Source organism: Seriola aureovittata, chromosome 14, assembly GCF_021018895.1.
Source record: "Seriola aureovittata isolate HTS-2021-v1 ecotype China chromosome 14, ASM2101889v1, whole genome shotgun sequence".
NCBI lineage: Eukaryota > Metazoa > Chordata > Actinopteri > Carangiformes > Carangidae > Seriola > Seriola aureovittata.
Genome location: NC_079377.1, coordinates 3,794,795 through 3,808,740, shown reverse-complemented (window position 1 = coordinate 3,808,740; position 13,946 = coordinate 3,794,795). Strand labels below are relative to the sequence as shown.

Here is a 13,946-nt window from a genome sequence, read left to right as displayed (position 1 = left end):
AGCAAAGAGTAGAAACACTTTACTTCATCTACACTTCACAAATCAACATTCATTTATTTCTCCATTTTCTCCATGTGACAGAGCTGAATGAGTCTGATCGGATCCGCCTGGGTGTCACACATACAGATGTGTCACAGCTGGACCCTACAATTTGGACACAACTTGACCTGTGTCCTGGATCAGATCAAGCCCAAGTAATAAAATCAGATCCAATGGTGCAGACTTTTACACCCCTGAGGCTACATACTGTATGTGGGGAAGCTCCTCGTCATTAGAAGTGAACAACACTGTCTGACCACTGTCTGGTTTTTAATGAAATGTCAATACGCTCGTCTAAAGCTCGTGTACAGTTGTATTTCCTTCACTGGAAACACTTTTTGAAGTAAGGGCTTCACACATATCTGCTGTACTCTTTGAGACAGAGATTGTATTGTATCCTCCTGCTGTTGAATTTCATGCTCGCCGGTGTGCCAGGAGGGATTCCTCACACGAGAGACAGTCTGACACCTTCTGAAATGGATCAAATAGAAAGCAGCACGCGACTCACTGCAGCTGTTTGTCTTGTGTTTGCAGCCAATTTCACAGCAATGTATTGGTGAGAAAACACTGCAGTGGATGCAAAGATTGATATTTTCCTTGACAGAGGGGACAGTTTTGATTCCTCAGAGATTTAAGTGAGGCTATTTGGAGTAAGAATGTTTTTTTTTAGCCCATAGCTAATGAGCCTATAATTCAGGTGTGTGACATTTTCGTGTCCAAAGCGACACACACACACACATGCACGCGCACAGACCAGACTCACGGAGGCATGATTTATTGCTGGCTGGGAACACTGTCGTTGTTTCTGAGCTTCTTCAGGTGGAACATGTCACTTCCTGCACACTGTGCTGCTAATTGGCCCACTTTGCATATCTAACAAGGCTAATGTAGCAGCCACTAAAGCATCACTCCAGAGCTGTGGGGAAAACGGTACTGCATGTCTGTGCGCCAGCGTGTGCACACAGGAATTAGGCAGTCAGTGTGCCCTCGCTGTTCCACTGGACTCACACATCTCTTTCTCCTCCCACTTTTCTCTCTATTTTCCTCACTCATCACATCCGCTTTTTCTGTTATGGCTTTGCACTTGATTTTACCTCTCAGTCCTTGCTCCTTCTCTCTTTCTCTTCCTCCCTCAGGCAACTTGGAGTTAAATAGCTTTACCACGTGAGAGCTCTTTCTTTTTTCTTAATAGCATGAAGGGAGGGCAGCCTTGTTTCTCCTAATCAGGAGGAGAAATTTGTAGAGAAGCAGTGGAAGGACGATCGGGTAGCAACAGTTTACAGTTTTACCTTCAAATTACACACATCTTTGATGGCTGCACTTGGGTTTTATGTTTCTGTCAGTAACAAACACATTGTACTTACTACTGTATAATATAGATATGATATAGCCTGATAATCTATATAAATGTATAGTTTGATTTCTTAATCAGAAGGGCACAGACCTCCACCAAGGCCAATGTCAAACAACATCACCGGACTACAGAGAAAAAAATTCATAGTAAATTATCTCGATCTGCCCAGAAATTGCATGGGACAATCCCCACCCCTCAAGTTTGGTGCAAATTGGTTCCGTACTTTTCTTCTGACAGTTAAACAACCACAGGTGGAAACATAACCTCCTTGCTGGAGGCAACAATCCCTCATTGAACAAGAAATCTGTGCACAGGACTACAGCAAGTGTAGTAAATCAAAGGTGAACCAGTCAGTCTCCACACTGGGATGGATGTTTACAGTGGACAGTTTGGATGATAATTATTGGCCCCTAAAGTGACACAAATTAGATCACAGACCCCCCTCTGATCAGAGTTTTGCTTTTAGATGTTTTATTACAGAAAGTGTTTGAAACCAATGACCAAAATAGTTGTACATTCTGTCATTGTGTTACTTATGGATGGAACTAAAGGGAAAATAAATGGTTTCCCTTTTTGCTGGGGACCCCCAGGAACCCACTCATGGATCCCTGGGGGTCCCCGGACCACACTTTGAGAACCTCTGCTCTAAGGTCCTCAGTGTAAGTTTTTTAAAAGAATGCACAACAGCAGCCAACTTAGTGAGTATAATCTTATCATTACCAGTATGAACAGTACTGTCATTTACGGATCCACAATTGAAACTCTGGAAACAATTACAAATCTAACATTTGTAAAAATAAGTAATGAATGTTCTTTGGTCTGTGGTGAGTCCCGCTGCCCTGTCAGTGAACTGGCCAACTGTTCTCTGTGCTAACACAGGACGCTAATTATCGTGACACCAAACCATCCGAGAAGGAAAGCGTGAAATCATTTTAGATTCATCACCATAGATGTGAAAATAAAAGCAAGACTGTTGCCTTTTAAAAATGCCACTGCCTCACTCACAGTAACACACCATCACTGAGAATCTGAAGTCGCCTGTTCACACAGAAACACCATGAATGAACAGAACCTGGTCACCTCTGTAACTTTAGGTTCAGGATTAGGTCGTTGTTTGTTTTTGAATTAATCAGAACAATTTATGTGTTAGTTTTTATTTTGTATTTTTGTGAAACAGTGATGGCTCCTGATAGAAATTATCACACTTCTAAGGTCCATTAGTAGCATTTATGGAGCTTTTGACCGTATCAAATAGTCTTCCTCAGTAGATGAAGTTTTCCCTGTTGTTAGAGAATTATATATTTATATATATAGTTTTCCTGAACACTTAAAGGACTTGAGACGGTTTTTGTAAACTATTGTGTTTCTGTGGTCGACAGGCCTGGGCAAAATCCGAATAATAAAAAAATATCTCCTCAAAATATAATTTTTAATATCTATGGACAGACTGTGCAAAAACTGAAAATCTTCAAAGCTGTTATGAAAAATATTTCATTTGGCGGGAAATATCGCAATATTCGATATTAATGAATAACGGCCCAAACCTAGTGGTCAAGAAAAACAACTTAATGGGACCCGACAGAACAGAATGCATCACATCCATTCGGAAACACACTCAATACACAGAGGATCAGATCACCCTAACCAGACCAAATAACTATAATGAATAGTGGTCAGAAATGCATTTATCTACATTCATAAAATAAAAAATTAAGCTTTGTAGAAACCTGATCGCCAATGCAAATGAAATAGACACCAATATCATCTTCCAGTTCGTGCCAGCAGACCTCTCTGTCCCTTTTCTTTCCTTGGTGTCATTCAGTCTGTCTCCTCCACCTTCAATCAATCCATCTACCTACCTACCCTCCTCTTCTCTATACAGGCTTTTACTCCCCCTCCTCTCCTCCTCTCTTTCCCTTTCTCCTTTTCCTCCTGTGCTATCATCTGTCTCCATCTGCTCCTGCCTCCCCCCCTCCTTTCCTCCCCTGTCACTGCTGTCTGTTGCCATTACTCTCCTGCTCTAACTACATTACAGCTCCTGTCAGTCGTCTCCAGATACTGACCGGGCCATCAGATGAGCGTTTCTGGCCTCTATTGTCAAGGTCGGGATTCAGGTGCTGTGATCTGATCCTAGATACCTTCCTCAAAGTGGATGAGGCCTGGAGTCAAGGTGTGTCACAGCTGCTGGAGAGGCCATCGATATCAAATCATTTCAATCACGAATGTTCAGAGCAGCTAAAGGTGGCTGAGGTTTTTACTAAAGCTTGAGAAGCTCAGCTGTTTACAGGTCTGTCAGGATTTAGCTGCACTGATCAGCAGAACCAGGATCTGCACCATCATTGATGATGTCAGTTTAATTTAATTACATAGTGCACTGTGTCTTCTGTCTTAACATTAATAAATTATGGTGATGTGATTATATATACAGTAGTATATAATAAGTTATATTGACAATAATATTTTATTCTTATCTGATCTATTTGACATTTCTTATCACATGAGTCTGGTTCCAATTTCCAGTTTGCCCCAAGCACCTAACTTCCCTGGTTGTATCAGTTCCTGGTGGACTCTTTCCCTTAATGAAATGTCAACTCAGTTACACTGAGGAAGTCAAAAGGTTTTTTGCTGGAGTTTAGTTTGGATTTGAAGAAGCCTGATTGATTCCCTGCAAATAATACTTTTCCTTACATGTAAAAGGAATAATTTGATATTTTGGCAACCAATTTCCTTTCTTGATGAGATCAATATTACTCTCAGATCTGTTCTATATGAAACCACAGCCTGGAGACATTAGCCTAGCTTAGCATAAAGAGGGAATCTACTGTAGCTCATTTGTTTATTTAGCAAGTGTAAAAACAACAATGATGTACTGAACTAACACTCCACTAAAACCACAAACTACAACTTTTCCATTACTGTTTTATATAGTTTGAACAAACAAGATGTTTTTTAGTGAGCTTTTAGACAGAGTCAGGCTAACCGTCTCCCTCTGTTTCCAGTCTGTATGCTGAGCTAAGCTAAGCTGCATATTTACAGAGAGGTTTTCATCTTTTCGTCTTTCAGAAAGAAAGTGAAATAGCATATTCTTCCCAAAATGTCAAACTATTCTTTTTCAGAATATACTGTTTATCCTCTGAACTCCTTATTAACTAAATGCACTGACTGATATTTGTAAAACTTACTTAAAAAAATGAGAGATTGATATTCATCTTTATTAATGAATCTAACAAGGTGAAAGATTTTTGGAATGATCTTAGCCACTTATATTTTTTTAATGGAACATCAGGCAAGGTGGGGTTCAGTATCTTGCCAAAGGACACTTCGACACTTCGACTGGAGGAGCCGGCGATCGAACCACCAACTTTCTAATTAGTGGACGACCTGCTCTGCCTCCTGAGCCAGCCATATTTAAATATACCTATGGTCTAATGGTGTATTCAACTCTTATTTTATATAAATTCTCTATTGTAATTTGTTCATTGTAAAAAAGATTCATTAGAATTAATAATGTAAATTTCTTGCACCAAAATCAATAGGTGATGATGACATCATATCCAGTGACAGCTGACATCATCACTGACATCATTAATCATAAATGAAATCCAGTGTGTTTTGTTGTCTAGAGTTACATGATGTCAGATCTGAGCTCCTTGACATACGATCAGTGAAGTAACTGTGTGAGTAGTGACTTCATGAGTCATGTCACATCTTCTGCACAACACGGGCTTCATGAGTGATGATGTCACATCCCGCCGCTTTAGTAACTGTGATGTGATAGATGCTGAGAACACATCCTCTTGTCTATGCAGTGCTGGGTGATGACTGATGATGTCATAGCCTGCTAATGGCCTGTATTAATATCAACGGCAGGGCACCTCCATTAGTGTAATGGGGCTGATAATGATGATGATAGTTTCAACACAGAGCTGTCTGCAGCAGCAGCCAGCTGTAAAAGATGATCCAGCAGCTCCGGTGGTCTTCATCCTATTCCCTGCAGGAAACACTTACCCATAACCCACCAGGGATGTACAGTGCAGCGATGTGACCTGCACACATACGGTGAACCAGTAAATTTAGAATTTACATCTGTTGATCTCCACAGGGAGTGAAAATACAGTTTGCAGTCTAATGGAAGGATAGAAGCATCTAGCAGAATAAATGATTCAGTTTACTCGCTCTACTGACCTAAATATTTATCAACAAAACTAAACACCAAAGCCCTGCTGCTGAACCCTAGATGCTGCCATGTCTATCACACTCCACAACACAGAGTTACTGGACTGAACTGGAAAATCTGTTGGTCAAGCCTTAGCATCAGCAGGGGCCCTGACCATATCCTGCCCCACTGAGCTCCCTTCCCTCATAATGCATCCGTTATGTACCAATAACAAATTCAGCAACTTAACACAGGCATCTGTGGTGGTTGTTAAGGTAATCAGAAACCAAAACACACATTTAAGCAAATATTACTAAGTAAATCTGTGATAATATAAGTGCTGATTCTCGGTATATTTAAATTCTCCATATATTGTACAATTGCTGTGACGCTGTGCCTATGGGGCTGAGCCTGGAGAACATTATTTATTCATGTTTAGGACAGAAGACAAAGGTAGAAAAAAAACATGCTTCCTTTTTAACCTTAAGTTTGAATTTCCCTCTTAATATTATCTATTACAAGAATATTAAAGATGAAAATCAAGTCTTTAACCTTGTTAACATCTGTATTATGTTTTTTACAAGACATGTGAAGAGTGAAATAGTCATCAACACCATGACTGAGTGTTTCCACCTTGAACTGCAGTTGTAGACAACCTTGTCAGTACAGAAAGAGAGAGAGAGTTAGCATTAGCACAACCACTAACACTGTGTCAGCCCCTGCCAGTTACAAGCTAACAACCAACATAAACAAATAAAAGATGCTAACTGCGCTAACCGTTCTGATCCGTCTGCTAGTCTCTGGTTCTGGTCTCAGACTCCTCCTCTGAGTCTGGGTCTGACTGAGGCTCAAACATGAGGCTGAGTCTCTCTGATGTTTCCTCCTCTGACCATCTTGATACTCTCTGCTCTTTCACCTGTCCACCTGGAGCCAGCAGGTGGTGGGCGGGGCTCAAGGCCTGATCCACATTTCTCATTGAGGAAGTAATAGTAGAAGAGCTTCAGACCCAGTTTTCCATTTTCACTTTTTATGAGGAAAAACCACATTAAACAAAATATTAATCACAGCAGAGAATTGTTTTATCAGTTTAAAATGTGTCAAGAGAGGAAATTTAAAACTGTATAATAGGCTACTCCTAATACAACACAATCAATGAACTACTTGTGAATCTCCTTTCAGTGTAAACTGACAGCTTGATATAATGTAGGCACCTATTGCCCAACATCAACATCAGCAATGACCAAAATCCGATCATATTGTGATGAGGTGGATATGTCGGTCACTGCTGATCGGTTAGGACAAAATAATCCCTAACAGGAAATGATTAATGAACATGACGTCACACTAGATAATATCATGAAATAAATATTCAGTCTAATTATCAGGCTGTGACAGATAAACATCACCAACATCACCTACAACAGCAACTGAAGAACAAATTGAACAAAAAGAAGCCTGTAAATAAATTCCACCTGCAGACTCGCTTCTTGTTTGGGGTCGTGACACTTTTTAGCTCATGCGTTCCTTTAAAGGTAAAAACGTAATAGAATCCATTTCTCACAAAAAGTCCTTTAAGACAGCTCCGTGATGGCTGTCAAGAGGATGAGTGGCTTCATAAAACCAAGTGCCAACAGGGACTGTGGTAATTTGAGATGAGCTGCATCGATCTCAGCTGTCTAAGCACACAACTAGAATTGATAGTGCTATAACGTCATTTCTATCCAATTCAAGCTGTGTGTGTCTAAGTTTAGACCATGCCACCAGCTTAAAGGATGACTCATGCTGTCGATAGTGGGGAGAGATGCCCCACGTTGAGCTACTGCTGTGATAGTGGCAATTATTATGACTGCAGTTTAATATCTGGCCCAGTCACACACAAACACGCAAGTGCTAGATTAAGATTGATAAATCAGGCTTTTATTAAACCCTAGTCTGTGTCATTCAGCTCCAATATGCAGGTCAGTCTAACTGATCACTCCTGCCCTGCTTAGTCAAACAGCAGTGACTGTGAGAAAGATCACTTTAATTTTACAGAGGATACAAACCACATATTGCCTTTGTGTGATCTTTGACCCTTAAAACACAAACGTAAGGGCAAGAAATTGCACAGATATTGGGTGTAAAGTAAAGCTAAAGCACCAAAATATCTTTGAATTTAGATTTACACCGAGGCTTAAACCAGAAGTTGTTAGAAATCTTCTGCTTCATTTTCTGTTGCCATTTACTCCTCATATGTTCAGCTGGTCACAAAATGCTTCCAAATAATAATCTAAAACATTTTTCTCTCTGCATGTTTTCTTTATAGTAAAAAGTAAAATTAAATCAACTCTCCACATCAGTTATCTCCTGGAGCATTGCTAAGCTAATGTTATTTCAAACGGCTCTAAGACTACATCCACACTACTACGTTTTCGTTTTAAAATTAAAATGATCTCCATCCAGACGAGTGTTTTAGCTCCGTATCAGACACGATCTCCTTCCAGACTAACACACCTGAAAACATATGCGTGACCATTCATGTACACCGAGCATGCATGAGCCGGCGTGGCATGTGATTCACAACAAGTCCTCCAACCTAAACAACCATATAGGTCGTTTTTCAACCCTCTGATACGACCCATAGGAGTGTCTCCTGAAATATCGCCCAAAATATCTCCAAAATCTGCTGTGGATCCTGCGAGCGAAATGTGAGCTGCAACCAGACATACAGACGTTAAAATGAGAGTTACATCTGTAACTAAGGTTCTATCAATTTTGAACAACCACCAAATGGAAAAGATGTAGGCATTAAAATGACTGAAAACAGCTAAAACACATTGTTGTAAAAGTCAGGGGGTGAGAGGGACACTGGGGCGGTGGAGTGTCAGTGAGATGGGGGGTGTGGCAATGATGTATGTCTGGGTTTGAATGCACTTTTTGAATCCGTAAATGGTTAGATCTAAAATATATAGAATTCTAAGTTACTCTTTAAACGCTGGAGCTTGAGGTTCAAATGAGTGATATTAGATTTCTATGATAGAAAAGGAGAAAGCTATAGACAAAAAAATTAGCCATTGTTCATTGGACAATATTATTATTATTTTTTAAATGAAGATTGTGCTCACAATGATCCAGGTGAAAATGAAGTTTGTCTGAAGTGTGAAGAAAAAAATAGGAAAATCTAAATCTCTCTTGGCAATTTTGCAATTTTGAAACGGTCCCTTACTTCAGCTCAGAAATATCCCATATACTGTCAAGCTGCACAAGGTGCCAGACATCACAATCATGAGGTAAAAACAACACCTATGCAACATGAGACAAGCTTCATCCTGCACTACAGTTATCGAGGATGAGCCTCACTGAATATCCAGATATTGAACTTAAAGGCATAATGTATGTTTGGTGCTAAGGGACACCACATTTGTGTGAGTGCACACATGAACACACACAATAAGAGAATCTACAAAATAGTCTTTATGAATCTGCTTATATAATTATATAATTAAATGTATTAAATTATTTAACGTCAGAATGGTGTGTTTGTCTACATGTCTATGAGAAATGAATACTCTGCCTTATAAAGCTCAAATGGTAAACGTCCTTGACTTGAGCACGAAGCCGCAAGAAGCAAATGAGCTCCTTATTACATTGTCAAAAGGACCTTCAATCTGTTGCCATGGTGACACCTGGTTACTGACCCGGGTGCAATTGTTGGCCTTGGGCTCCAACTCGTTGACCTTGGTGATCTGCTTTAGGAAGTCGGACTCCTGCATCCCGGGCTGGGAGCCGCGCCGCTTGAACAGCGCCCGCGGGTTTGCCAGGATCACCTGGAGGTTCACTGCAAAACCTGAGGGAGAGACGAAGGGAGAGGAAGACGAGGAAGGGGTGAGAAGGTTAGGCAGCATGAATTAAAAGCACATTAATTGTCTATTATAATCCCAGCAGAAAATGATAGAGTACATTAGTGTATCTAATAACTGTGATATGGCTGATATGAAATTCATTTACCACAGGGGTCTGCCATTCTCCTGTGATAATTGTATAGATGATGAGAAGGAAAGCATTAGAAAGTCAGAGGGAAGACAAAATGTTCATGATTGCAGAGCGTGGTAGCACAGATGAAGATTAATGGATGGTCTGCAACCAAATTTAATCGATCTGATTAGGAAAACTGGTAATTGGAAAAATCTGGCCCTCTCACAACCACACATATGCTTTAAGCTTAAAAGTAATTGTGATTGAAGACGCTTTTTTCATAACGTCTATGGTTGCAATTAAGTTCATTTTATTTACACTGATACACACATATATTTAGTGAGACAGGTGCGAGTGAGCAGGATGAGTAAATAAACTGAAGTTATATTTTGAGACATACTGGCCACAGGGAGGGAATCAAACTAGCGACTGCAAACTGCTAACAGCTCAATATGCTCTTGAGGTGTGCGCCCTAACCGCTCGGCCATTGTGCCACCCTGTAGGTTTTTTATTCTAACACTTACACTCTTGCTGGCACCTGCCTCAATCCTCTGCCTGAGTTCTTGGTGGGGTCGTGGATGTGGCTGCTGGGTAATAAGGTAAACTTTTGTATTTCTGCTACCAATCAAATAAAAGTATAGGCATGACCATTGGCCAACTGTCACTGTTTCATAAGTTTCATAAGGATTGGACATGACCAGGAAGAAAACAGTAGAAGGAAACAAATGAGCTTTTATAGGAAAAAAAGAACTCGGCAACCAATCCCTCATCCCACGTGAAATAAAAGATAACAATAAACAGAAATCAATTCACCGACAGTTCATGATCAAATATATGTAATGAGTAGAAGATTGGAAACTCCAAATAGTGACTAATTGAATAGGTTAATAATGATAAAAAATAAGAAATGCTTCAGGCGCATCAATAACTTCAGAAATATTCATACAAAGGTCCATTCCCAGATGTTAAAGGTTACACATGTAGATTAGCCTGTAGGTATTAATATACATTATGAAAAGACCATATAAATATATTTGTAAACATCACAAGCAAATAAATAAATACAATCTCTCAACATAATACTTTGGCTTACTCAATAATCAAATATATGCTACATCTATCAAGGTCCTTATAGCATATGGAAAACATGTCAATTGAAAATACACTCCAGCCCTCTACAACACACATCATAATAATTTAATGCCCAACATTCATGCAAGATCAATGTAACATATAAAATCAGGTTGCATGAGAAAAGGAGCCAGAGGGTAAATAAGCATATTCATATTCATACATATCTGAACTGTCTGGAGCTGGATAATAACACCTTGAGATAAATCTTAGAAGAGGGGCATATTGTAAGGTCCAAAGAAAAACAGTTTACAGAAACATATATAGAAGATATTCAGTGTAAGGAATCACAGAAACATGTTAAGAAGAAGTTCATTATTTAAATCCCTCAGGAGCCAATGTTTGGACAGTATAGATCCAGTAAGCTTCATGTTGTTTGATGAGTTTGACACGTTCCATACCATAGAAATGTAAGTAGGAGATATCCTGGTGAACTAAGCGATATATACACATAAAAAGAAATGCAACACTTTTTTTTTGTTCTCATTTTTCATGAGTTTAGATAAAAGATCTAAGACTTTTTACACATCTGTAGCCCCAAAATAAAACTGCACAGTTTTAAATGGCCTTTTATTGGGGCCAGGCCCAGGCACAGCTGTGCGTTAATCATCCTGTGTAATCAGCATCTTGATATACCACACCTGTCAGGTGGATGGATTATTGTGGCTCACTAAAATGGATTTAAACACATTTGTGAACAAAACTTAAAATAAATAAACCCTCTATGAGTATAGAAAAAACTTTGATTTTTTATTTCCACAAAATTGGAATAAAAACATAAAATCAAAAGTGTTGAGTTTGTATTACTTATACTTATACTACTTATACTACAAATCAAAGGCACGGGCTGAAGCTAACCATCAGCAGCACCACTGTACTCAACCTTCTACCCGTCAACATGTGTGTGTGTGTGTGGAGAACACGTCATTCACACATCTGATGTGTTGTGCGACCCCGAGGCAAGAGGTGTGGACGTGACACACGATGCGTCTCTTTTACATCATCTTGCCTCCACCTCTGGCTTCTCCATCACTGACGGAAAACCTGCTCACTGATGGAGATGAGGACTCAGCCGGTAAAGAACAGCAGCACCATGGTTAGCTTGTGAATATATATTGTGTCTGAATGGTCACTCTGCCTGATGATGAGGCGCTGGTCTCTGTAGTCTGCAGCTTGTTCTGTGTTTGGTGTGATTGTTATTACCGCATTTTGCATTTTTATTGACTGCTGCTCTTGAAATCCAGGACTGTGTGGATCTGCGACTGCCTCGAGTTGTTTTCAAAACATAACATAAATTGACAATTGTCAAACCTTCTTTTAAAGCTGACAAATTCTGGTAATTGGTGTCAGCTTAATATGATTGACCTGTGTATTACATTTTTAGTAAGTAGCAGTTGTTTTTTTCATGATGCTACTCATAATTTGTATATCACCAGATAGCTGAGAGTTGAGACAGTTGCGTGAGCTGCTCTAATATTTATTTATGGTTATGTGTTAAGGGGAGAAACTGGGGAGAAACGCTCTGTTTACATTCTTTAAACCGATTGCAATTGTCTTGGTTGAGCAAAGGATGTGGCAACAGGGCTCAGGGAAAATAGCCTCAGAAGGAAACTTATTTCGGTGAAACACTTGCATGTGAGCGAACTGTCATTAAAATGACAAATTCCCTGCAAAGAAAACGCCACAAAAAACAGCAAACACATATCAAGCGTGTGATTGCGTGATCTAGAGCTTGGTCGTAACTTGCCATTTTCATATCATTTTCAGTTGCTAGCTCGGAGGCTGCTGTTGTTTCCCTTAACAAAGGGAAGTTTGAAAATGGTAACATGTAGGGGAAATGGAAAGGCTGGAGAATGCTGCCTGAAACAGACACCCAATGGCAGGCTTAGAGCCACAGCCTTCATCCAGTGAGTCAGACGGCGCCATCGCTGACATGCACCTCCTCAGAAATGTAACCACATGTTGGGGCTACAGTGATGCCATGGAGACGCCATGAAGTTCAGAATGATTAGGCATGCACACATGCACTACATCCATATTCTCACAATCACAATTTTAACATTTTTAGCGGAGAAAAATTTTACATGGTGGCTATATTAGTTTAGCTTGTTAGCATGTTGCTAATAAGAACCAAATACAAAATACAGCTGAGGTGGATGGAAATGAAACCAAAGCTTCAGCCAGTTTGAAATTTTGACTTTTAAGTTGATGATGGCACTAGATGAAAATTTAACTTATCACAAATTCATCACAATTCATCACAAGGCAAACACAAATATAACATTTCATGGCAGTTTCATCCAATATGTCAGTCTGAACCAAAGTGGTGGACTGACTAACCAACATTGCCTGGAGGTATATTGCCAGTGCGGCTGTACACATACACATCTTATCCGCTGTATTTCCCTTTAAAACCACACACTGCAGCTTGAGGACTCCCCCACTGGGCTGAAAAGAGATCCCATCAGCACCTTCTCCCCTTCACTCTGCCTGCTGAATAACTCTCTCAGCCTTCCTGCTGAGTCAGTACACAGGAATAGGAACAGAGGAGGAGACCTACATACACATGAATTTAAGTGGAAGCTAATTACCTGGGAGACAAAGTTTGTAAAGTATGTAAAGTGGAATGTATTAATATTTCTGAGCCATACAATATGAAAACTCATTCAGTCAATGTGAAAAATAAAACCTAAGAAAACCAGATGTTATTACAAGAAGTGACTGGTGTTAAAATTGATCCATCATTCTGTCTGCATTTCCTTGCTCACTAGATTAAGGATCAAGTAGAGTCTAGCCATTGTTAAGTGGCTCGTGTTCTGTATTACTCTGACATCAGTGGCTTGGCTGAGATGGCTGGGCCAGCTGAGCTCATGTGTCATAAGCTAACATACAACAACAAGCCTAGGTGAAGGTCTTTATCTTATTGCTTATTTCCTTCTCTTTGTTCTCACATATACAGTATTTCAATACAGGCAATAAATCTGTTCTCATTTACATGTTTTTCTGTTTCTGTTTTGTGAATGAAATAGTGACTAAAACGCAGCCCATTAAGACTACATGTTAACCAGCAGTCACTTCCAAGCTGCTGCTAAAATCCTGATTTTATAACCATTTTATAACCAGCCTGACAAAATCACCAAACACAGAAGATAAAGACAACGGCTTTGCAGCTATATCTATTTAGAAAATGCTTGTAAACACTCAAACAGAAAGTTGGAATCTCATTCACGTCACATGCCGTGCAGCCAATTGAATGAGAGGCATAGAGAGGCCCGCTAATCTCGTGCTTGTGGGGCTTTACCACAGACGATA

At 39.8% G+C, this 13,946-nt stretch overlaps 1 protein-coding gene across 1 annotated transcript in view; it reads right to left on the bottom strand.

Moving 5' to 3' along the window:
- b3gat2 (beta-1,3-glucuronyltransferase 2 (glucuronosyltransferase S)) overlaps positions 1 to 13,946 on the bottom strand; it is a 60,272-nt gene that overhangs the window by 3,248 nt on the left and 43,078 nt on the right. The window contains exon 3 of the mRNA XM_056395344.1: positions 9,227 to 9,375. Within this exon, the coding sequence (XP_056251319.1) occupies positions 9,227 to 9,375 (149 nt within the window). The remainder of the gene's footprint in view (positions 1 to 9,226; positions 9,376 to 13,946) is intronic.